The 26,757-nt window shown below is 37.5% G+C and overlaps 1 protein-coding gene and 1 pseudogene across 1 annotated transcript in view; one reads left to right on the top strand and one right to left on the bottom strand.

The window, feature by feature from the left end:
• The window catches only part of TBCD (tubulin folding cofactor D), a 497,899-nt gene that overhangs the window by 201,744 nt on the left and 269,398 nt on the right, over positions 1–26,757 (bottom strand). The window contains exon 20 of the mRNA XM_036767571.1: positions 22,338–22,411. Within this exon, the coding sequence (XP_036623466.1) occupies positions 22,338–22,411 (74 nt within the window). The remainder of the gene's footprint in view (positions 1–22,337; positions 22,412–26,757) is intronic.
• On the top strand, positions 2,079–2,730 carry LOC118856990 (annotated as a pseudogene).

The following is a 26,757-nucleotide window of genomic DNA, read 5'->3' as shown; positions in this document are numbered from 1 at the left end:
TACACCCTTCCCAGCAACAATCCAGGCAATCTTGGCTGGAGACCTGCTTCCCTCTGTTATTTCATGGGTTCTGTAGCTCAAGAATTTATTCAGAGCCATTTTTTTTACAGGTGTTTGAAGGGATTTGGGGGAGAGCTTAAGCAAGTCCCCACTTTCCAGTGGCCATCTTGGCTCCATCCTCCCCCTTATTTTGTAAGTGTGATCTTGTGACTGAAACTCAACTAGAACTCAGTTACGAATACTTAAAAATACATGAAAAACCTGATCTTAAATTGGTTACTTCTCTAAGACTATAAAAATTTTAAACTATGTAAAGTAGCATATAACTAGGATGACCATGTTGAGACACATTCATTTATTATAGGTACATTATTAGTCAAGAGATACTTACTTTCACCTAGCTTAAATGAAGTTTTAGAAATAGTATTTCTACAGTGCTTTTATATATTTCAACTTCTCTTAACAATACATCTGTCAACATTGTGTGCCTGTCGGCATCAGAAGATAATATTGCTGATCACGATAATTTTTACTTACAAACACCGACACAGGGAACAGAATTGACAGAGAAATAATTAAATATTGAACAAAACAGAGAAGAGTAGTTTAGAAAGGGGGAAAATGGTGATCTCATGATAACCTAGACTTTATTTTTTAAAGTAAGTTTTACCAATATATTTTTACCGATATATGTTATTTACATTTCCCTAGATATCTCTCCTCAAAGGAAGCCATCCTAAATAACAAAGAATAAAAAAGTGAGTAAAATACTATTAAGCAAAACTGAAAAAGTCTTGTTTGAAGTATTCTACAAAGTAGGGCTATGCACCCTCTCATCACTTTCTTTGGGCCATGATTGGTCATTATAATTTCATCAATTTAGGCTTTTCTTTTGGCTGTTCTTTCCATGTCCATTGCTATGATCACTGTAAACACTATCTCCTGGTTCTGCTTACTTTATCTTGCATCAATTTATATAAATCTTCTCATGTCTTTCTATGTGCATCACATTCATCCCATATATCACTCCACTTTGCATCTACTGTTCTCTCCCAGGATAAGCTCATCACTTTTAAAAAATTAATATATATTTTTCCTCAATTACACGTTAAAACAATTTTTCAACATCTGGTTTTTATTTTTAAGTTTTGAGTCCTAAATTATATCAGTCCTTCACTCCTTCCTCTCCTCCCTCCCTGAGATGGTAAGCAGTTAGCTATAGGTTATGCATGTACAATTATATAAAATATTTCAATATTAGTAATTTTGTATAAGAAAAGTAAAAAAAGGAAGTGAAAATAGCATGCTTCAATCTGTATTTAGATAGTATCAGTTCTTTCTCTGGAGATGCTTCATCATTAGTCTTTGGGATTGTCTTGGATCATTGTATTGCTGAGAATAGTTAAGTCATTCATTGTACACTATTGCTGTTACTGTGTACAACAAGTATTTTAGTTCTGCTCACTTCACTTTGTATAAGTTCATGTAAGTCTTTACAGGTTTTTCTTAAATCATCCTGCTTGTCATTTCTTACAGCACAAACCATCACAATCATACACTACAGCTTGTTTAGCCATTCCCCAATTTATGGGCATCCCATTGATTTCCAATTCTTAAGCCAGAACCAAAAGAGCTGTTATATTTTTTGTACAAATAGATCCTTCCCCTCCCCTTTTTATGTCGTTGGGATATGTGGGTGTTGCTGGTCTTTCCTTCTTGAGAGGACCCATTGGTCCAATTGGGACAATGATATTTTGACTTGCAAGTGAATTGGATTTAAGTGAGACAGAGCTATGCAGAGTCATCAGCCTCACTCTCTCCTTCAGAGTCATCAGAGTCCAGTGGCAGGACACATGTCAGGATAACTGGCGATGGCCCCAGATGCAGCGGGGGACCTTGGTCTTTTAAACTAAGGTCTTTCCCAGGTCTCAGTTTGTCTTGGGCAACATCCATTCAGTGAATAAATGCTAGGTAAAAACTGAGGAGGCAGCCACTGCAGCCACTTCCTTATTCCCCGCCCAGGTGGCTGCAGTGCCAGTGACAAGAAAGTGGAAGGGGCCAGGATAGCAGAGTTCACAATGGGGCTCTTCGGGAAGACACAAGAGAAGCCTCCCAAGGAGCTGGTCAATGAATGGTTACTGAAGATCAGAAAAGAAGTGAGAGTGGCTGACAGGTAAATAAGAGATATCCAGAGAGAAGAAGAAAAAGTAAAGCGATCCGTGAAGGATGCTGCCCAAAAAGTCCAGAATGACATCTGTGTCATTCTAGCCAAGGAGATGATCAGACTGAGGAAGGTAGTGAGCAAGCTGTATGCATCCAAGGTACACAAAAATTCTGTCCTCATGGGCATGAAGAACCAACTGGCAGTGCTTCGAGTGACTGGCTCCTTACAGAAGAGCACAGAAGTTATGAGAGCCATGCAAGACCTGGTGAAGATCCCAGAGATCCAGGTAATCATGAGTGATCTGTCCAAAGAGATGATGAAGGCAGGGATCATAGGGATGTTAGAAGACACTTTTGAAAGAAAGATGGAGGAAGCAGCAAAAATAGAGACTGATAAAATTCTCTTTGAGATTACAGCAAGGGCTTTAGGCAAAGCACCCAGCAAGTTACGGATGCTCTTCCAGAGCCTGAGCCTTTAGGAGTGACAGCTGCCACTGAGGAAGAAGAGGAAGAGAGGAGGATGATCTTGAAGCCATGCAGTTCTGATTAGCCAGCCTCCAAAGCTAGGTGGGTACACCCAACCTGCCAGTAGCAAGTAGTTTTGTTTGGCCACCTTGTGGACACCCCAACTAGGACATGAGAAACTTTTTATGTATGTCCTGTAAAATATTTGTGGCCTTTGTTATCACATTACAGAGGATTCTTTCTACTGATTTCTGTTGAACTCCCTACAGAGGGGATGGGGCTGTCATAGGTGTGGCAGACAGGATAATTAACCTGAGATGACTGCTGTCATGTTAGTGCATAATTTCCAGATATAAAAGTGTTTAGAGTGGAGAAAAATCCCTTGAAGCAAGTAGAGTCTTCCAACAAAGCACTTTTAAGTATTCTGTTGGCTGAATATTAAGTATTCTGTACATGTTTCTGAAAAACACTGTAAATGGATTTTAATAAATTTCTGCTTTAAGTCTGAAAAAAAAAAGAATTGAGGGAAAAGATGGTCCAGTTTGCCTTCACAGAAGAATGGGGAGGGGGGTGACAACTGCACCCCCAGGAAAGATCCTCAGAGTTTCTGGCCTGCTATTTACTCTCTATTTACACTCACTCTGAGCCATCAAAACCCAAAAGTTGAGCATGTGAGGCTTAGGATGAAAACTATTACCGGCCAATCAGTGATAGCCAGACTGATATGGGTTTAAAGGCATAGTCAAGTAGCTCCATTTGAATCCCAATGGGCCTTATCAAAGCCTGGTTTTTCAGAGCTATATTTCATGAAATCATAAATGAGAATTATGTGAGATAAGAGAAAATTGTCCCAATGTTTTGAAAAAAAAAATTGATAGAACATTTAAGTAGGGAAGGGGGAAAAAACCTAACCCCAAGCCTCAAGATATCTTTCCAAGTATAAGTGATCAAAATTTACATTCCTTTGGATAAAGCACCCACATGTAAGGATGACAGTGGTATTACTGGATCAAAGGGTATACACAGTTTTATAGCCCTTTAGGCATAGTTCCAAATTGCTCTCCAGAATGGTTGGATTAGTTCACCACTCCACGAACAACACTGCATTAGTGTCCCTATTTTTCTTCAACCCTTTAAGCCTTTACCATTTTTCTTTTTTTGTCATATTAGGCAATCTGATATGTGTGAGGTGATGCTTCAAAGTTCTTTTAATTCACATGTCTCTAATCAACAGTGATTTAGAGCATTTTTTTCATTTGAATAGTTTTGGTTTCTTTGTCTGAAAACTATGTATTCACATCCTTTGACCATTTATCAATTGGGGAATGGCTTGCAATTTTTTATAAATTTCATGCAGTTCTCTACGTATTTGAGAAATGAGTCCTTTATCAGAGATACTATTGCAAAAAAATTTCCCAGTTTTCTGCTTTCCTTTTAATTTTTCATGCATTGGTTTTGTTTGTACAAAACCTTTTAAATTTTAGATGATAAACATTATGTATTTTACATTTTGTAATGCTTGGTACACTTTATTTGATCATAAATTATTCCTTTATGCATAGATCTGACAAATAAACTCCTTCTTTGCCTATTTTTCCAAATAGTTTATATAGTATTGACATTAATTATTCTTTAAATGTTTGGCAGAATTCACTAGTGAATCCATCTGGCTCTGGAGATTTTTTCTTAGGAAGTTCATTGGTGGCTTGTTCAATTTCTTTCCTAAAATTCAGTTATTTAAGCATTCTATTTCTTCTTCTGTGAAACTGGGTTATTTATATTTTTGTAGGTATTCATCCATTTCACTTAGATTGTCAAATTTATTGGCATATAACTGGTGAAAATAGCCGCTAATAATTGTTTTAATTTCCTCTTCACAGGTGGAGAAATCACCCCTTTCATTTTTGATACTACTAATTTGGTTTTCTTCTTTCCCTTTTTTAATCAAATTAACCAGTAATTTATCTATTTTATTGTCTCCTTCATAAAAACCAGCTTCTAGTTTTATTAGTTCAATGGCTTACTTACTATAAATTTTATTAATCTCTCCTTTGATTTTTCAGGAATTCCAAATTGCTGTTTAATTGGAGATTTTTAATTTGTTCTTCTAGTATTTTTAATTTCATGCCCAATTCATTTGATCTCCTCTTTTTATATTTTATTGCAATATAAATTTTCCCATAAGTACCACTTTGGCTGCAACCCAAAAATTTTGGTATGTAGTCTCATGGTTGTCAATTTATTTAATGAAATTATCAACTGTTTCTAGGATTTGTTCTTTGGCCCACTTATTTTTTAGGATTAGATTATTTTAGGTCTCACTTAATTTTTAACCTTTCTATTATCTATTATTGAATTTAATTTTTATTGCATTATGATCTGAAAAGGATGCATTTACTATTTTTGCTTTTCCACATTTGGTTGTGAGGTTTTTATGTCCTAATACTGGTAAGAAATTATTCCTTTCTATTCCCATTCAATTTTCCCCGCAGACCAACTACATCTAATACTCCAGAATTTTATTCACTTCCTTAATGTCTTTCTCATTTAGTTTTTGGTTAGGTTTATCTAATTTTGAGAAGGGAAAGTTGAGCTCCCCCAGTAGTGTAGTTTTATTATCTATATCCTCCTGTAATGCATTTAACTTCTTCAAAAATCTAGATGCTTATACTATTTGATGCATATATGTTTAGTATTGATATTATTTCATTGTCCATAGTACCATTCAGCAAGATAGTTTCCTTCCTTATCTCTTTTAATTAGATCTATTTTTACTTTTCCTTTGTCTGAGATCATGATTGCTAGCCCTGCTTTCTTTGCTACGGGTGAAACACAACAGATCTGCTCCAGCTCCTTACTTTTATTTTCCATGTGTTTCTGTTTCAAATGTCTTTCCCATAAACAACATATTGTGGGATTCTGTTTTTTAATTCATTCTGCTTTCTGTTTCCCTTTTATGGGTGAGTTCATCCCACTCACTTTCATAGTTCTTGTTACTGGGTATTATCCTTCATGCTCATTTCCCCCTTGATTTTCTCTTTCTCTCTCTCTCTCTCTCTCTCTCTCTCTCTCTCTCTCTCTCTCTCTCTCTCTCTCTCTCTCTCTCTCTCTCTCTCTCTCTCCCCCCCCTCCATCTCCCTCTCTCCCTCCCTCCCTCACCTTCTTCCCTCCCTCTCTGTTTTTTCTCTCTCCCTCTATCTCTGCCACCCTCCTCAGTGTTTTATTTCTGACCACCTCCTCCTCCAATCCATCTTCCCTTCTATTAGCATAACCCCTTCTATTATCTTCATCCCTTTTTACTTCCTTATAGAGTAAAATAGATTTTTGTATCCAGCTGAGTGTGTATGTTGAACCAATTCAGATCAGATTAAGGTTTAAGCTTTGCTTGCCACTCCTCCATCTTCCCCTCCATTGCAATAGCTCTTTCATGCCTCTTTTTTTGGATTTTTAAAAATCTAATATTTTAGTTTTCAACATTGATTTCCATAAGATTTTGAGTTACAAATTTTCTCCCCATTTCTACCCTCACCCCCCACTCCAAGATCGCATATATTCTGATTGCTCCGTTCCAGTCAGCCCTCTCTTCTGTCACCCCACTCCCCCACCCCATCCCTTTTCCCCTTACTTTCTTTTAGGGCAGGATAAATTTCTATGCCACGTTCCCTATATATCTTATTACTCAGTTGCACGCAAAAACAACTTTTTCTTTTGAGCATCTGATTTTAAGACTTTGAGTTCCAAATTCTCTCCCCTCTTCCCTTCCCACCCACCCTCCCTAAGAAGGAAAGCAATTCAACATAGGCCACATATGTATCATTATGTAAAACACATGTAAAACAATACTTACCCTGTCCCCTTTTATTCAATTTTCTCCCTTGACCCTGTCCCTTTTCAAAAGTGTTTGTTTTCAATTACTTCCTCCTCCTAGCTGCCCTCCCTTCTATCATCCAACCTTTTTTATCCCCTTTCCCCTACTTTCCTGTGGGGTAAGCTACCCAATTGAGTGTGTATGTTATTCCCTGCTCAAGTCAAATCCGATGAGAGCCATATTCATTCACTCCTCCTTACCTGCTCCCTCTTCCCTTCCAACAGAAATGCTTTATCTTGCCACTTTTAGGTGAGATAATTTACCCCATTCTATTCCACCCTTTCTCCCTCTCTCAATATATTCCTTTCTCATTCCTTAATTTGATTTTATTTTTTTTTAGATATCACCCCTTCATATTCAACTCACCCTGTACCCTGTCTATATATGTGTATATTCCTTTCATCTACACTCATATTGAGAAAGATCTCATGAGTTACACAAATCATCTTTTGATGTAGGAATGTAAACAAAATGGTTCAACTTTAGTAAGTCCCTTATGATTTCTCTTTTCTTGTTTACCTTTTCATGCTTCTCTTGATTCTTGCATTTGAAAGTCAAATTTTCTATTCAGTTCCGGTCATCAAGAAAGCTTGAAAGTCCTCTATTTTACTGAAAGTCCATATTTTGCCTTGGACCATTATACTCAGTTTTGCTGAGTAGGTGATTCTTACCTTTAATCCTAGCTCCTTTGACCTCTGCAATATCATATTCCCAGTCTTCAGTCCCTTAATGTAGAAGGGGCTAGATCTTGTATTATTCTGATTGTGTTTCCACAATACTCAAATTGTTTCTTTCTGGCTGCTTGCAATATTTTCTCCTCGATCTGTGAGCTCTAGAATTTGGCTACAATATTCCTAGGAGTTTTCTTCTTGGGATCTTTTTCAGGAGGTGATCAGTGGATTCTTTTCATTTCTATTTTATGCTCTGGTTCTAGAATATCAGGGCAGTATTCCTAGATAATTTCTTGAAAGATGATACCTAGGCTCTTTTTTTGGTCATGGCTTTCAAGTAGTCCAATAATTTTTAAATTCTCTCTCCTGGATCTATTCTCTGGGTCAGTACTTTTTCCAATGAGACATTGTCTTCCATTTTTTTTCATTCCTTTGGTTCTATTTCAGAATATCTTGATTTCTCATAAAGTCACTAGCTTCCACTTGCTCCAATCTAACTTTTAAGGTGGTATTTTCTTCAGTGGTCTTTTGGACCTCCTTCTCCATTTGCATAATTCTGCCTTTCAAGGCATTCTTCTCCTCATTGGCTTTTTGGAGCTCTTTTGCCATTTGGGTTAGTCTGTTTTTAAGGTGTCATTTTCTTCAGTATTTTTTTGGGTCTCCTTTAGCAAGTCATTGACTTGTTTTTCATGGTTTTCCTGCATCTCTCTCATTTCTCTTCCCAATTTTTCATCTACTTCTCTTGCTTGCTTTTCCAAATCCTTTTTGAGCTCTTCCATGGCCTGAGACCAGTTCGTATTTTTTTTGGAGGCTTTTGATGTAGGCTCTTTGACTTTGTTAACTTCTTTTCGTTCTATGTTTTGATCTTCTTTGTCACTAAAACAAAGATTCTAGAGTCTGAGTCTGCATCCTTTTTTGCTGCCTGGCCATGTTCCCAGCCAACTACTTGACCTTTGAGCTTTTTTGTCAGGGTATGACTGCTTGTTGAGTAGAGAGTCTTTTGTCCCAAGCTTGAGGGGGTGTGCTGCTGTTTTCAGAGCTACTTCTACTCCACTGTCACAAGCTCTGCCACAGCAGCAATCCTCCTCCCCCAAGAACCACCAACCAGGATTGCGACCCAGATCCAAGCAGGGCAAAGCAAGCCCTGCACTCCCACTCTGGTCTGCTGTTTGATTCCTCCCACTGTGTGATCCAGGAATCCCAGAAGCAGCTAACTCTGGAGCTCTGGAAGCAGCCACAGGAGTTTCCTATTGCAGTTCTGAGATATTTGAATTGTTTCTTTTTGGCTGTTTGCAGTACTTTCTCCTTGATCTGAGAGCTCTGGAATTTGGCCATTATGTTCCTGGGAGTTTTCATTTGGGGATCTTGTTCAGGTGGTGATCAGTGAATTCTTTCAATTTGTATTTTGCCCTCTGGTTCTGGTGTATCTGGGCAATTTTCTTTGATAGTTTCGTGAAAGATGTTGTCCAGGCCTTTTTTTCCTGGGTTGGAGAAGATCATAGGTTTCAGGTAGTCAAATAATTCTTAAATTCTCTCTTCAGGATCTATTTTCTAGGTCAGTTGTTTTTCCAATGAGAAATTTCACATTTTCTTCTATTATTTTTGAAATTTCATTTTATTGTATCTTGATGTCTCATGCAGTCATTAGCTTCCACTTGACCAATTTTAATTTTTAAGGAATTATTTTCTTTAGCAAGCTTTTGTACTTCCTTTTCCATGTCGCCAGTTGTATTTTTAGAGTTATCTTCACGTCAATTTTTGTATATCTTTTTCCATGTTGTTGACTCTTTTTAAATATTCTCTTGCATTACTTTCCCCAATTTTTCTTCTACTTCTCTAACTTGCTTTTCAAAATCCCTTTGAAGCTCTTCCAGGAATTTTTTTATGGGCCTGAGACCAAATTGTGCTTTTCACATATAGCCATTTTCACAGTGTTGCCCTGTTCTAAGTTTGTGCCTTGATTCTCCCTTCCACTATAATAACTTTGTATAGTCAAGCTCTTTTTTTGTTTTTCCTCATTTTTCTGCCTATTTTATGACCCGGTGTTTTTATGTGAGAGTTGGGCTCTGGTCCCACTGTCCCAAGCAAGGTTTTTTGTGCTCAGGTTCAGGATCTTGCTACTGGGTTTCACTGAACTTCAGGGTCTGAATGCTTGCTTGCAGTGGAGGGTAGGCCTTCCTTCTGACTTGTACTGGGGATTGGGGTATCCCTGTTGGCCTCCCTCAGATGTGGGGTTTCCCTACTGACCTGCCTCAGGGCCAGGGCCTTGCTACTGGGTTGCTATGGAAACAGAGCCTCTCTGCTGGAGGGTGCAGGGTGGGTGGTTTGGCTGTTGGGTGGCCCTGGAGGTGGGGCCTAATACTGTTCCGTAGTGGGGAGCAGTACCTCACTGGTGCCTTATATAGCGGGAAAGGTTTCTGGTGTGGGGCCCCTCACTATGCTCCTCAGACTGTTGGCTTGCCTTGGGGGCAGCTAGCTTGCAAGAGAGCAGGCCCCCTTGTTGCTGCTGCTGTGAGGCTGGCTGCTCCACCTCTCTAACCTTCCCACCCTAAAGAAACGGGCCTTTCTTGCTGTGCTGGTAAGCTACTTCCCTGCTTCTAGATGAGTTCTGAGGTTATTTTCAAGTTGTTTGAGAGGGAATTTGGGAGGGCTCCCAGTAGTTAATTCCTCACTCCCCTACCTAGACACTGAAAGTGAGCTCATCACTTCTAAACTTACCATCTTGCTGCTAATTCAAGCCTTGATTGACACCACTTCTCTCATTCTCCTATCCTCTTTGATTGGAGGGATAGAGGATGGAGTACCAAATTCCTCCTAATGCCTGTATTTATAGAGGGCAGAACCTGGACTCACCCCACTTTGCATCTGCTGCTCTGCCTGGTTTCAACTCCACAGAATAAGATGTCCTTCCCAGGCTGCTCCTCATCCCCACTTTCCTGTCTCCTTTTGTGTGATGTCCACCCCTACTGGCCTATAAGTTCTTTTGAGGGAAAGAGTGTCTTTTTTATTAACTGTATCCCCAGAACTTATCACTATGTGCCTGGCACAGAGTACATACTTTTATTGGACTAGATATTCACCATTTCTTAGAGTATAAATGAACATGTATTTTCTTTCTAGTTCTTTTGCCCTTACTAAACATTAATAAATATTTTGGTGGATATCGGATCTAATTTTTGCTTATTTAGCTCTTTAAGGTATGTGCCTAGCAGTGAAATCTGTGGGTCAAAGGATTAATTTCTTTATTCACTTTTCTCCCACATAATTTTAAATTGCTTTGTAAAACAATTAAAAGCTCTAACAACAGAATATTTCCAAAAACTTTCCACCACTAATTCCAACTTTTATCATATTTGTTAATTTGCTGGATGTGGTGTTTTAGCCTAATTGTTGCTTGGATTTGCATTTCTATATTAGTGATGTAAAGCATTCTTAATGGTTTGCAATTCTTCTGTTGGAAATTTTTATTTTTATTCTTTGACCAAGTGTAAATTGTGGAATAGATTTTGGTCTTATATATTTCTCTTAGTTGCCTATGTATCATGGATTGCCATCAGGGACTCTGATATAAAGATTTTTCCATAATGAACTGCTTCCTTTCTTATCCTTGTTAACATTTTGTATATACAGAGGCTTTTCAAATTCATGTAATCAAATTTAGATAATTTGCCTTCTTTATCTTCTGTGATTAACTGTATCCCTAGTTTTGTTGGGAATTCACAGCCTAGCTAAAGCAGCAAAGTATAGTCTGAAGGAGACACAGTAGGCAGTATCACTACCACCTAGACTATCACCTCACCTCAAATCCTCATGAAAATAGCCCAGAAATAAGAGTCCTTGGGAATAATAATATTCCTCTTCTCCCCACCCTACCCCAACCATCAGACTTACTCTTGCCCAGCCCATACAGCCATTATTGAGGAAAGTGACATCGTTTCCTCATTACCATCAGTGCCCACTCTTGATCAAATGCCACCAATAGGCAGATAGCAAAAGGAGCCCTAGACCACCAGTCTTCATAAGGAAGCAGTAGATGGCTCAAGGCACCTGGAGTCAGGAGGACCTGAATTTAACTCCAGCTTCAGATACTTCCAAGGTGTGTGTCCCTGGGCAGGTTACTTAACCTCTGATTCTGTTTCCTCAAATGTAAAATGAGGATAATAAAAGCACCTACCCCCAAGGTTTCTGTGAGGATGAAATGCATTAGTAATTGTCTAATGAATGCCAGTTTCCCTCCTCTTCCTTACCAAATGTCAACCAACTATCAGATGCAGGGAGGACAAGGCAGTCTAGCTAAAGCAGTAAGGAACCCTGAAAGGGAGTCAGGAGGATACATGGACCAAGCAAGTAACTGCATGACCACCAGTGGAAATGACATTTAAAATGAGGCATTAACATATGTTTTGCCACTGTACTCTAAAGACTATGGGATTTTTCTATCTAACTTGCAGTTGGAACCTTTCATATGTGATATCTTCTCCATTAAAACATGGGCTCCTTGGAAGTTATTCTATTTGTATCACCAGCACAGTTTTGCAAATAGTAGGGGCTTAATAAACACTTCATTCATTCATCTTTCCATTCATTCATTCAATTAAGTACCCGTGAAAGGCATTAGATCATGTTCTTTTCTTTTTTGTTTTCAAAGAAATTATGATGCATTCTAAAACTATTTCATATAGAATATAAAACATTTTCTCTTAGGTGCTTATTTTACCTTTTTCCTCTGATAACTGCTTTAGGCACATCTCAAATATTCTGTAATATCATTAGCATTGCCTTCTACATACTTATTATTTCTATGATGTTTTTTTCTTTGACCTAATCATTGTTAAGAATGTTTTTGTTATATTTCCATTATGGAAATTTCTTTTGTGCATTCTTCCCTTGCTGATTACTTATTAAAACTGTTATGCTCTTGGTATTTCTGTATTTTTATGCATACTTATTACTCTGTGTAGAGGAACAAGATCTATTTTTATTGAGACAGCACATGGTGATAAAAATATTAATATTCCTTAATGTTCCCATTTAAAAGGTGCTATTTCTCAGCTCTATATTAATCAACTATTAATTCATTCATAATTTTAAAGGCATACTATTACTGTGTTACTGGTAGCAAATTATTTTTTCTTTTATTTGTTTATAATGCTATAGCATTTGGTACATATGTTTTTCATACTGTTATTGGTTCACTGCTATAGTTCCTTTAGGCATAATGTTATTTCATTGTTTATCTCTATTGACAAAGTTAATTTTATTTTTCTGATAGCATATCTGAAAGCATTTCCCACTTATTTGCATTTACCTAGTACACAGTAAATTTTGCCCCAGGATCTCATGTTTTGATTGTGTTTATTTACTTTTTTAGATACATTTCTTATAAGCAACTAATTATGGAGTTTTGTTTTGTTATGCATTCTTGACACTCTCATTTTACTGAATTGTTCATTCTGATAACATTTAAAGTGTTAAGAGCTAGGTTTATGTTTTCTTTTGTTTCAGATCTCTTCTTTCAAGCCATTCAAGTTCTTTATAATTTTGCAGCATTCACTTTTGATTTTTCTTTGTGTGGTTGTTCTTTTGATTAACACTATTATATTCACAATTTTCTTGAATCTGCTTACATCACCCACCAACAGTTCATATGAATCCTTTCATACTTCTCTGTATTCCTCGTATTTGTCATGTATTATAGCAGAATAATATTCTATTATATTCAAATACTATATTTTGTTTAACTATTCCTCAACTGATAGGGATCTACTTTGTTTCCAATTTCTTGCTCTCATAAGAAGTGCTGTTATAATTATTCTGATGTTTATGGGAACTTTCTTATCAAAGACCTCCTTGGGATCTCTGGATCAAAAGGTACAGACATTTTAGGCACTTTATTTGCATTAGTCTGATTTGCTTTACAAAATTGTTGTAATGATACCCAGATCCACTAACAATATACTAATGTGTCAATATTTCAATAAGTACTCCAACAATGACTATTCACATTTTTTTCATCTTTGAAACTTCAAGATTGTTTTGCTCTTCACTTCCTACATTAATGGTGATAGTCCATATGGTTATTAATAGTTTTTTTATTTAAATTTATTTATTTAACATATTTAGTTTTCAGCACTGATTTTCACAACAGTTTGAATTACAAATTTTCTCCCCATTTCTACCCTCCCCCCACTCCAAGATGGCATATATTCTGGTTGTCCTGTTCCCCAGTCAGCCCTCCCCTCTATCACCCCCCTCCCCTGTCATCCCCTTTTCCCTTCCTTTCTTGTAGGGCAAGATAAACTTCTATGCCCCATTGCCTGTGTATCTTATTTTTTAGTTGCATGCAAAAAATTTTTTGTTGTTTTTGAACATCTGTTTTTAAAACTTTGAGTTCCAAATTCTCTCCCCTCTTCCCTTCCCACCCACCCTCCCTAAGAAGTCAAGCAATTCAACCTAGGCCACACATGTATTATTATGTATAACCCTTCCACAATACTCATGTTGTGAAAGACTAACTACATTTTGCTCCTTCCCAACCCATCCCGCTTATTGAATTTTCTCCCTTGACCCTGTCCCCTTTCCAAAGTGTTTGTTTTGATTACTTCCACCCCCATCTGCCCTCCCCTCCATCATCCCCCCCATTTTTTTTTATCTTCCTCCCTCTTCTTTCCTGTGGGGTAGGATACCCAACTGAGTATGTATCATATTCCCTCCTCAGGCCAAATCTGATGAGAGCAAGGTTCGCTCATTCCCCCCTCACCTGCCCTCTCCCCTCCTCCCACAGAACTGCTTCCTCTTGCCACCTTTATGCGAGATAATCCACCCCATTCTATCTCTCCCTATCTCCCTCTCTCAGTATGTTGCTCTTTCATCCCTTAATTTCATTTTATTTCTTTTAGATATCTTCCCTTCATCTTCAACTCACCCTGTGTCTGCTCTCTCTCTTTTCCATATATATATATATATATATATACACAGATACATATATATATATACACATACATATATATACACACATACATATATATACATATACACACACATATATATACATACATACACACACATACATATACACATAGATATATACATACATACACATTCACTTATATATATACCTAAACATACACATATGCATATTCCCTTCAGTTACCCCAATACTGAGGTCTCATGAATCACACATGTCATCTTTCCATGTAAGAATGTAAACAAAACAGTTCAACTTTAGTAAGTCCCTTGCAATTTCTTTTTCTTGATTACCTTTTCATGCTTCTCTTGATTCTTGTGTTTAAAAGTCAAATTTTCTATTCAGTTCTGGTCTTTTCACTGAGAAAGCTTGAAAGTCCTCTATTTTATTGAAAATCCATATTTTGCCTTGGAGCATGATACTCAGTTTTGCTGGGTAGGTGATTCTAGGTTTTAATCCTAGCTCCATTGACCTCCGGAATGTCGCATTCCAAGCCCTTCGATCTCTTAATGTAGAAGCTGCCAGATCTTGGGTTATTCTGATTGTGTTTCCACAATACTCAAATTGTTTCTTTCTGGCTGCTTGCAGTATTTTCTCCTTGATCTGGGAGCTCTGGAATTTGGCGACAATATTCCTAGGAGATTTCTTTTTGGGATCTATTTGAGGAGGCTATCGATGGATTCTTTCAATTTCTATTTTGCCCTGTGGCTCTAGAATATCAGGGCAGCTCTCCTTGATAATTTCTTGAAAGATGATACCTAGGCTCTTTTTTTGATCATGGCTTTCAGGTAGTCCAATAATTTTTAAATCCTCCCTCCTAGATCTATTTTCCAGGTCAGTGGTTTTTCCAAGGAGATATTTCACATTGTCTTCCATTTTTTCATTCCTCTGGTTCTGTTTTATAATATCCTGATTTCTCATCAAGTCACTAGCTTCCACTTGCTCCAATCTCATTTTAAGGTAGTATTTTCTTCAGTGGTCTTTTGGACCTCCTTTTCCATTTGGCTAATTCTGCCTTTCAAGGCATTCTTCTCCTCATTGGCTTTTTGGAGCTCTTTTGCCATTTGAGTTAATCTATTTTTTAAGGTGTTGTTTTCTTCAGTGTATTTTTCAGTATTTTTTTGGGTCTCCTTTAGCAAGTCATTGACTTGTTTTTCATGGTTTTCTCACATCCTTCTCATTTCTCTTCCCATTTTTTCCTCTACTTCTCTAACTTGCTTTTCCAAATCCTTTTTGAGCTCTTCCATGGCCTGGGACCAGTTCATATTTTTCTTGGAGGCTTTTGTTGTACGCTCTTTGACTTTGTTGTCTTCTTTAGGCTGTATGTTTTGGTCTTCTTTGTCACCAAAGAAAGAATCCAAAGTCTGAGACTGAATCTGGGTGTGCTTTCGCTGCCTGGCCATATTCCCAACCAACTAACTTGACCCTCAAGTTTTTCAGTGGGGTATGACTGCTTGTAGACTAACGAGTTCTATGTTCCACGTTTGGGGGGGAGGTGCCAGCTCTGTCAGACCCGCACTACTCCTTCCCCAAGAACCCCCAGCCCGGGCTGGGCTTAGATCTTCAGTAGGCTGTGCACTCCTGCTCTGATGTGCCACTTAATTCCTCCCACCAGGTGGGCCTGGGGACAGAAGCAGCAGCAACTATAGCTGCCCCACCTCTGCTGCCCCCGGGGCTGGAAGCCGAACTGGGAACTCCTTCCACTCCCGCAGCTTTTCCCACTAACCTTCTCCGCAGTCTTTGGTGTTTGTGGGTTGAGGAGTCTGGTAACTGCCGCAGCTCACTGATTCAGGGCGCTAGGGGCCCCTCCGCCCGACTCCAAGTTTGGTTGTTCCACGCTGCTCAGGCTGGGCTCTGCTCCACTCTGTTCCCAGCACCGTGTGGGATAGACCTCACCTAGAGACCATCCAGGCTGTCCTGGGCTGGAGCCCTGCTTCCCTCTGCTGTTCTGTGGGTTCTGCCGTTCTAGAATTGGTTCAGAGCCATTTTTTATAGGTTTTTGGAGCGACTCGGTACAGAGCTCACGCTAGTCCCTGCTTACCAGCCGCCATCTTGGCTCCGCCCCTGGTTATTAATAGTTTGAAGTTATACTTTTGAGAAATTTTTGTCATTTTCTTGGTCACTTATCTATTGAGGAATGGCTCTTATACACACATACTTACACACACACACACATATAGTTAGGTAGGTATGCATATCTACTGACTGTTGATTCATCTCGGATATAAAACCATCGTCAGGGAAATCTGATGGAAAGACTTTTTCCTACTCAGTCATTTTCCTTCTTATTCTAGATGCATTCATTTTGTGGTGTTGAAACTTTTCAGTTTTATGTCATCAAAGCTCTCTATTTTATTTTTCACAAAGCTTTTATCTCTGTTAGTCAAGAACGCATTTCCTATATATTACTGAGAAAGATAATCTTCTTTTCTTCTAATATTTTTTGATACGATCTTTAATATAGCAATCACATACCTATTTAGAATGTATTAGGGAATATAGCATATGGTGTTGGTCTAAGCCTAATTTCTGCCAGATTGCTTTCCAGTCTTTCTCACAATTACCAAATAAAGAGTTCATTCCTTAGTAGTTTATGTATTCTAATTTATCTATCACTAGGTTATTGAATTCCAATGTTTTTTCAGTCCCACTTGAATCCTTTTTATCACTGATCTAGCTCTCTATTTTTAAAACAACACTAGGTGCTTTTAAAGACTGCTACTCTACAAAATAAGCTGAGGTTTGGTATTGTTATTCCCCTTTCATCTAGATTTCTTTTCATTATTTCCATTGACACAGATCTTTTATTTTTCCACATGAATTCTGTGATTATTTGATCAGGTTCTACAAAATATCCCATTGACCAACTGGTTGCTATAACATCAAAACTATTAATAAACTTTGGAAGTATTTTCAATTTTATAATATTGTCATGGATGGGCTATGAGCAATTAATATTCTTCCAGCTCTTTACTTGCTCTATGTTTAAGGAACACTTTGTATTTGAATCTGAATTAGAAGTGCTTTGATCTCTAGATATTTTATGTATTTTAATTTATTGGTAATGGAATCTCCCTTCTATTTTTTTGTCTCTTGACTCTGCTATTATTATATAGGAATGTTGCTGATTTTGAGGGTTTATTTTGGAACCTATGGCTTTGCAGAAGCTATCATTTCATTTAGTATTGTTGCTGATTCTTTAGGATTTTCTAAGTGAACTATCATATCATCAGCAAACAGAAATAATTTTCCTCTGTGCTTATCTTTATGCCTTTAATTTCTTTCTCCTGACTTACAGATACTGCTAGCATTTCTAGAACTAAAGGAAATAATTGTAGAGAGAGTAGGCATCCTTATTTTACTCTTATTTTATTAGGAAACTTCTGGTATATACCAATTGGCATTTGCCCATGCTTGCTTTTAGTTTTAGAGATATATACTTTTTAATTATATTAACAAAAGTCCCTCTATGCCTAAACTTTGTGGGTTTTTTTTAAAAGCATAAATGATTTTTGTATTACAGAGAAAGACTTTTCTGAATCTGCTAAGATAATCATGTGGTTTTATAACCTTTTGTTTTTAATATGATTAATTACATTGATTGTTTCTTTAATGTTGAACAATCCCTACATGCTGAGTATGAATCCAACTCAGTCACAACAAAAGATTTTTGGATGAATTACACCATGATCTGTCTGACAAAATTTTATTTAAGATTTTTGAATCAATATTCATTAATGATATTGACCTGTGCTGCATCCTTTCCCAGTTTATATTTGAAGATCATATTTGTCTGGTAGAGTGCTTTCTCAGTTTTTGAGAACAATTTGTATAGTGCTCATACTAACTGTCCTTTAAAAGGTTGATAGAATTCTCATAATTTTTTCTTTGACTCATTATTTAAGATTTTATTGTTAAGTATCCACTTTCATTTGTGTCTGTTCTATGTGCTCCTTGAACTGATTAAAATTTTTATCCTCCGTAAAGGAAGTGTTTATTATTAAAAAGCAGTCTTTTCTACATTTATTTGCAGTATCTCAAAATTTTGTAATATTCTTTAGCAGTGCCATTTGGAAGATGCTACAAGTCTTCTCACTCTAGTTTCCCCAGTAATTTGTATAATTCTGTATTTTCCCTTTTGTTTATCCTTGTCTTAAATTTGTCCAAAACTAAGACAGGGCTATTAAAATCTCCTGCCAGCTGTGAGCCAGTGTGCACTTGCCTTCCCCTCCCCCGCCCCCCTCACGGTGTGGCCCCACCTCCTCTCTCTCAAGGGTTTAAACTTACCACTTCAAAGTTCCCTATGGATGATGATACTGCTGCTCTCGTTGTTGACAATGGCACTGTGCCAAGCTTGCCCCTCAGACGTCCCTCAGACAGTCTTCCCTTCCATTGTTGGGTACCACAGACTGTGATGGTGGGTAGGGGCCAGAAAGACAGCTACTTGGGGGATGAGGCCCAGAGCAAAAGAGGTATTCTGACCCTGAAGTACCCCACTTAACATGGTATTGCCACCTACTGGGATGACACTGAGAAGATCTGGCATCATACTTTCTATAATGAGCTCTGTGTGGCCCCTGAAGAGCACCCTGTGCTGCTCACAGAAGCCCCCCTTGAGCCCCAAAGCCAAGAGAGAAAAGGTGACTCAGATTATGTTTGAGACCTTCAATGCCCCAGCCATGTATGTTATCATCCAGGCTGTGCTGTCCCGGTATGCCTCTCGTCGTAGCACTGGTATCATGATGGACTCTGGTGATGGTGTGACCCACACTGTGCCCATCTATGTCCCTCCCCACACCACCCTCCATCTGGATCTGCTTGGCTGCACTTTAAGAAAGATATCTTAGTGGTTTTTCTGTAGTTGTTTTCTTGTTGCTGTTTCACCTATAGATTTCTTTGGTTTTTTTTTTTTTTTTAGATTTTTCTTCTTAAGTGCTTACCATATGCTAAGCACTGGGGATACAAAAAAAAAGCGGGGGCAAAAGACAAGCCCTGTGCTGAAGGAGGTCACAATAGGTAAAATCTCTTTGAGTTGAATCTTGATCTCCTTTGCTTCTCAGAACACATTTTTTCATTTTCTCCTGCATTTTCTAGTGGGTACAAAATAATCCTGTGTTATTTGAATTTGATTTCTTCTATATTTGAAGGTTTTTCTCCTAGTCATTCACATTTGCTGTTTGTCATGGAAATCATTAAATTTAAACATTAAGAGTTGAGAGTCTACAGGTTTGCAACCTTCAAGTATTTTTTGTGATCAATAGATTCTTTCAAAAGACACTTTGTTTTCTGTGTTCAAAAGTTCTACAATTTCTTTTTTATTTCTTTATTATGGTGTTCAGATTTTTTGACTTGTTTCATTTTAGTGGAAAATATGTAATTTTGTGGCTGTCTGTATGCATGCTGTCTTCAAGATCCATCTTTCACTTGAATAGAAGTAATATTTTCTTTTAATATTAATGTCTTTTGCTCCCCAACTTCCAGATTATCCTTCACTTCTATGTATTTGAATTCCCAATCATTTGTTCTCTTTTTTGTTTGTTTGTTTGTTTTTTGGTAAAGTTGAAACCAGGGATTTAAGGTTTTCTGCTCTGTCAATTACATCTACCATAGAGGACACAAATTTCACTTTCACAATTCTCATTTCTCTTTTAAACCAGTTGTGAACACTCAGCTATGGCTCCATGCTTTCCTAGGAATCAAGGGGTTCTTCTGCCTTTGTCATACAATATTGATTCATGGATGTCTAGATGAGTTTAGCTGATCTGAAAGCCATATTTATTTCTATTATCATTATCTTCCCTGCTAGTTTATTGTCTTGTGATCATGACCTTCAACTAAGTTTTCTTCATCTTGAGATCTGGGTTTCATTTCAGGATTTTTTTTCCCTTATGTTCACTCATTTTATGACTCATTCCCCTAAAACGGTGGTTACCACAGAGGCTGGACTCAAGGTCATTTTAGCTTCCTCCTATACTGTGCAGTTCATGTTTCACCAGCTTTGATCCCCAAGGATGCCAGTTGTCTTTCCCACAAGCTACCTAGAATATCACATATGCTGACATCCTGTCCCAGTTTTCTAACTGATTATTGTTACAGCACAGAATATTGCCATGCTGTAGTCCCAACTACAGTAACCTTTTGCCCTTTGGTTTTCCAGGGTGCAAGAAGGAGGGGAGGAGCAGAAGAATTGGTAGAACCGAGTTCTGTTGTAAATCAGCTTTTACAACCAGAATGTGGTGACTGTTGACTGGAGGGGTACTAAATACCGAGTTAAGGGTTAGGGATTAGCCTTCTCTTTTGTTCATCCTATTTTTACTTCCGTAATGTCTTTGATCATGGAGAGAGGTGACACCACATTATTTCTAACATATAATTCCCATTTTGGAGAGGTCTGAGAAGTCATGACGATGCAGAAAGTGTCTAGCTTCCCATCTTGTTGGTCAGATGACCTGAATTCTGTTTGTTGAGATGTTTATCAGTTGTGCCTGTCTCTTTGTGACCCCTATTTGGGGTTTTCTGGCAAAGATAATGGAGTAGTCTACCAAGTCCTTCTCCAGCTCATTGTATAGATGAGAAAACTGAGGAAAAGAAGATTAAGTGACTTGCCCAGGATAACATAGCTAGTAAGTGTCTTAGGCCAGATGTGAACTAAGGAAGATGAATCTTCCTGATTCCAGGTCCAACATTCTATCCACTGGGCCATAGAATTCCTTAGTTATTTTTTTTTTAATAAACAGGTGACACACACATATGTGTGTGTGTGTGTGTGTGTGTGTGTGTGTGTGTGTGTGTGTATATATATACACACACGCACATATATATATGTACACACACACACACACTTATTTGTTGACTATATATTAGGCATTGCTAAATGCTTTGCAAATGTTATCTCAGGGGGCACCCAGGAGGTGCTGAACTCTCCCTGGACCCCCAACCCTTTCAGAAAGGAGCTGAGAGACTACACTTCACCTAAACAATACCATGAATTCGCCTTCCCAACAGTCATGAACCCAGGCTTCTCCAGTACCTCAGATGTTGAAAACGCATAGCCACTAACAACATGCTGATAAGCAGGGAGTTGCTACTATACCCTAAGGAGCACTAGGACTGGCCAACTTCCCTACAACAATGCATTCCAGATTCCTAGGCAATGATATGATATGACCTGGCAGTATATAAGAGAACCGCTGGGTCTTGCCATCTTCCCTGGTACTGAACTCTTCTCTTGATTCTTAATTTGTACCCTCAGTGCCTGGTACATAAGTATGCACTTGTAACATCAATTAAGGTGGGGCTTTCTTACTGTTTTAAAATAATTAAGTTGGGTATCTTTGATTGAGTCTTACCAGATGCTAAACCCCAGGCCCAAACCCCTATCTACTAAGTGCTAAGCCTATGTGGGTGTGAAGCCCTCAGGGTCCTAAGGGGAGTTGCTAAGACCAGAGCCAATAGTAGGCATCTAAGTTCTGGTTGCTCAGATGATGTCTGATGACATCTGAAAACTGTATAAAAAGGGAGAACAGAGCTATTTGCCGAGGGCTCTCACTCTTGGCGGTGTGCTGATATGGAGGCTCTGGGCAGCTGTAGTTAAGAGCCCTCCAGCTTGTAAACCCAGATGTTCAGATTTTGTTAAACTTTGGTAACTATGCATTGAGATTTGAATCAGACAAGGTCTGTCTGTTGATGTTTGTAATTTGTTTGTATTTGCTCTGAAGTTCAGGATGCTGGCTTTTTCCCCTGAACTAAGTGAATGATATTTGTATGCTGGATTAAAGTAAGATTGTTAATCCCTTAACGTTGCTTTCCTTAGTAAAGCAGATCAAAAGAACCTGTGCTGGCAGCTTTCTGTGTGCTGTTTGTTGGTGGGTCTTACACCCCTTCGGCAGCCACTAGCAGATTGTTGCAACAGCACTTGATCAGTGCATTTTCATTTATTGAACAAAAACCTATTGGTCTAAAAGGGTTGAAGCTCTGACACTTTCTTGGTCAAGTTCTACAAGAAATTAAAGTTGGTCTTGCACATTAAGCAGATATACTTTCCTTTATATAATTACTAGCAAGAGATCAAACACAAAACCTTGATTTCTGAAGTTAATCATGCCTCCAAATAACATAATTGTGATCACAGTTACTATTTATCAGTTTTATAGGAAGAATTTTAAGGCAGTTTCAGGTATATAAAACAATGATTGACACTTACCGATGGTTGTAATATATTCCGGTGCTTGTGGAGTAAGATTATGTAAGGCCTTAGTTGATAGTTCTCGGATAACTCTGAAAAAAAAAGGAGGGGGATATTATTTTTATACTTTTTCCCCTAATTTTGACAATTCTAGATTTATTTAATAAAAAAAGGTAAGGAGAGGATAGAAAAGATATAAATGTAGACGACTCTGTTGATATGAGAATCATTAATGGCTTCATTAATTAAGACGACTAAGATTAGAATAAAAGTAAGCTAAAAAGGCAAGGTGACAGAAACAGGCAGTGTTCTATTAAATAAAAACACTGATTTATAATCCCAAAACTTTTGCCCATCCCTCATCTCATACACATACACAAATGCATATGTGTACATATTGAGGGGAAAATGTCTTTTATTTCTCTTCAAATTCTTTATGTAAGGGAGCAAAGAAAAGACTATTTCAAACTTTGCCCTTTTTCAGGCCTTGAAACCACCAGAGTAGTCTATTCATGGACTACAAATAAACAGAATAAAATTTAGAGTGGCTCATTCTGGCTTGTAAATGAAATTAAATTTTGAATGGTTCATTCAGAAATTGGAAAGGGAATGCCTCTTTCCAATGTGCCTTTTCCTATTAGAGGTACTAAGAGGCTCCTTTTAATAAATCTGAATAGATTATAGAGCCTTGGCCACTGGATGAAGCCAACTGAAAACACGAAAGACTTATCTACTGAGTGGCTGAGAAACTAAGCTATACCCCTTAAGGCAATATAAGCCAGACAAGTATAAAGTGAGTTGAGACACTGAGATATGAAAGTCAGCTTATTCTAAAAGGGATCAAGTTTTGAGGACTTACTGTTTACTTTACAAATGGGAAGGGGGGGGTAGCAAGAAGTAGTTTTTCTCTCTCTACTCCTACCATTCAGCAGTAAAAACATAGTCATAGGAGCTCACTAGCCAAGAAGATAAATAGGCAGAAAAAGAGGAGCAAAAGCCCAGAAGCCAAAATGGTGGAATAAGCAGTAAGTCGTTCTCACCCTCCCTTATAGACTTTGAAAAACCCAGAAAAGATTGCGGCAAGAAAAATCCTAGAACAATGGAACCAGCAGAAAGACAGGGTACAGCAGTCTTTTAGCTCAGGAGGCTAAGGGGTTTAACAGGAAAGCTCTCTCTTGCTGTGGCTGAAGGGGACCAGTATAGGACAGGAAGTGTCCCAGCAAGCCAGCAGCAAATCCCATCTCAATGGACCAGATCCTGAGCCCAAAGGTTGGAGGAACAGGCAAGCACCAATACCAGGCACACACCAACCACCAGCTCGAGCTCAGTACCAGGTAAACTACCAGACCACTACAACATCCAGCGGCCAGCACCTGAGGCCCCAGCACAGAAAACCAGTAACTAGGCCCCTAGCCTAGCACAAGAAGTATGGAACAATGCCCCCTGGGCAGCAGAAGCAGAAATCAAATTTAAAAGCCAGAAAAAAAGGTAAACAACATTAGCAAGAATCAAAGAAAAACAATGACCATAGAGAAATATCCTGGGGACAAGGAAGATCAAAACATAAATTCAGGAGAGGACAACATGGTCAATACACCCACATCTGAAACCTCAAAGGGGAATATGAACTGGTCTCAGCCCAAAAAGCCTTCTTAGAATAGCTCAAGAAGGATTTTAAAAGTCAAATTAGAGAGGTAGAAGAAAAATTGAACAATTTCTTTAAAAATGCAATTGACAAAAAAGTACACTGAAAAAACAACTCCTTAAAAAGTAGAATAAGCCAAATGGAAAAGGAGATACAAAAGGTAACTGAAGAAAATAATCTTTAAAAATTAGAATTGGGGAAGTAGAAGCTAATGACTCTATGAAATATCAAGAAGCAGTCCAACAAAATCGAAAGAATGAAAAAAAAGAAGAAAGCGTAAAATACCACATTGAGAAAACAAGTGACCTGTAAAACAGATCCAGGAAAGATAATTTATGAATTATTGGTCTGCTTGAGAACCATGATGAAAAAAAAGAGCCTGGACAGCATGTTTCAAGAAACATATTTGGGAATAACATACTCAGTTAGGTGTAGAAATCTAACTTGTCCTATAGGCAGTTAGAGGGTAAAGGAGAAAGAAAAGGGAGGAATAGATAGAAGGAAAGGAAGAAGTAGTAAGGAAAAGGGAAAGAGGTGGAGAAGCAGGCTGATAGAAGGAAGGGAAGACTGAGGGAAGCAGTGGTCAAAAACAAAACTCTTTAGAGGATGGAAAAGGAGAAAAGAGAGAGAAAAGCATAAACAGGGTGGGAGGAGTAGGAAGGAGAGAAAAAAAACAGATATAGCAAAAATAACTGTGAATGTGAATGAGATGAACTCTCCAAAAAGACGGAAGCTGATAGCAGAGTGGGTTAAAAATCACAATCCTACAATATGTTGTTTACAAAAAAAACATATTTGAAACAGAGGGATACACACAGGGTAAAGGTAAAAGGCTGGGATAGAATATATTATGCTTCAGTTGAAATTTTAAAAAAAGCAGAGGTAGCAATCCTGATCTCAGCCAAAGCAAAAGCGAAAATAGATCTAATTAAAAGAGATAAGGAATGAAACTATATTGTGCTAAAAGGCATCATACACAATGAAGTACTATCTTTACTAAACATAGATGCACCAAGTAGTATGGTATCCAAATCCTTGGAGGAGAGGTGAGTTATAGGTGGAAATTGACAGCAAAACTATACTAGTAGGGGACCTCAACCTCCCCCTCTTTGAAGTAGATAAATCTAACCACAAAATAATTAGAAAGTAGTTAAGGCGGTGAATAGGATTTTAGAAAAGATAGATATGGTACACCTCTGGAAAAAACTGAATGGGAATAGAAAGGAATATACCTTTTTCTTGATGGAACATGGCACCTACACAAAAACTGACCACATACTAGGGCATAAAAGCCCCACAATCCAATGCAGAAAGGCAGAAATATTAAATGCATCCTTTTCAGATCATGATGCAATAAAAATTATATATAATAAAAGGCCATGGAAAGATAAACTAAAATTCAATTGGAAACTAAATAATGTAATCCTAAAGAATGAGTGGGTCAAACAACAAATCATAGAATCAATAATTTCATCCAAGAGAATGACAATAATGAGACAACATAGCAAAGCTTATAGGATGCAGCAAAAGCAGTTCTTAGGGAAAAATTTATATCTCTCAATGCTTATATGACTAAAATAAGAGAAAAAGGAGATTAATGAAGTGGGCAAGCAATTTAAAAAGCTAGAAAATGAACAAATTAAAAATCCCCAATTAAACACCAATTAGAAATAGTTAAGAAAAAGGAGAGATTAATAAAATTGAAATTAAGGAAACTATTGAACTAATAAATAAAACTAAGAACGAGATTTATGAAATAATCAATAAAATAGATAAAACTTTGGTTAACTTGATTAAAAAAAGAAAGATGTAAACCAGATTACCAGTTTCAAAAATTAAAAGGGGGAATTCATCACCAATAAGGAGGAAATGAAAACAATAATTAGGAATTATTTTGCCCAACTATATGCCCATAAATTTGACAATCTTAGTAAAAGGAATAAATATTTATAAAAATATAAATTGCCCAGATTAAGAGAGGAAGTAAAATATTTAAATAACCCTATTTCTGGAAAAGAAATTGAACAAGCCATCAATAAACTTCCTAGGAAAAACCCTCCAAGGCCAGATGGATTTACAAGTGAATTCTATCAAACATTTAAAGAACAATTAATTCCAATACTATTTAAACTATCTGGAAAAATAGGAGAAGGAGTCCTACCAAATTCTTTTTATGAAACAAATATGGCATTGATACTTAACCAGGAAGAAGCAAAACAGATAAAGAAAATTATAGACCAATTTCCCTAATGAATGTAGATGCAAAAAATTAAAATAAAATATTAGTAAAAAGATCACAGCAACTTATCATGAGAATAATACACTATGACCAGGCAGGATTTATTACAGGAATGCAGGGTTGGTTCAACATTAGGAAAACTATGAGCATAATTTATCATATCAACAACAAAACTAACAGCAATCACATGATTATCTCAATAGATGCAGAAAAAGCTTTTGACAAAATACAACACCCATTCCTATTAAAAACACTAGAAAACATAGGAATAAATGGAGTCTTCCTTAAAATGATAAGTAGCATCTACTTAAAACCATCAGCAATTATTGTATGTCATAGGAATAAGCTAGAAGCATTTCCAATAAGATCAGGGGTGAAACAAGGATGTTCATTATCACCCCTGTTATTCAATATGGTACTAAAAATGTCAGCTTTTGCAATAAGAGAAGAGAAAGAAATTGAAGGAATTATAATAGGCAAAGAAAAAACAAAACTATCACTCTTTGGAGATGATATGATGATATACTTGAGAATCCTAAAGACTCAACTAAAAA

Source organism: Trichosurus vulpecula, chromosome 7, assembly GCF_011100635.1.
Source record: "Trichosurus vulpecula isolate mTriVul1 chromosome 7, mTriVul1.pri, whole genome shotgun sequence".
NCBI lineage: Eukaryota > Metazoa > Chordata > Mammalia > Diprotodontia > Phalangeridae > Trichosurus > Trichosurus vulpecula.
This window is presented reverse-complemented; position numbering and strand designations above follow the sequence as displayed.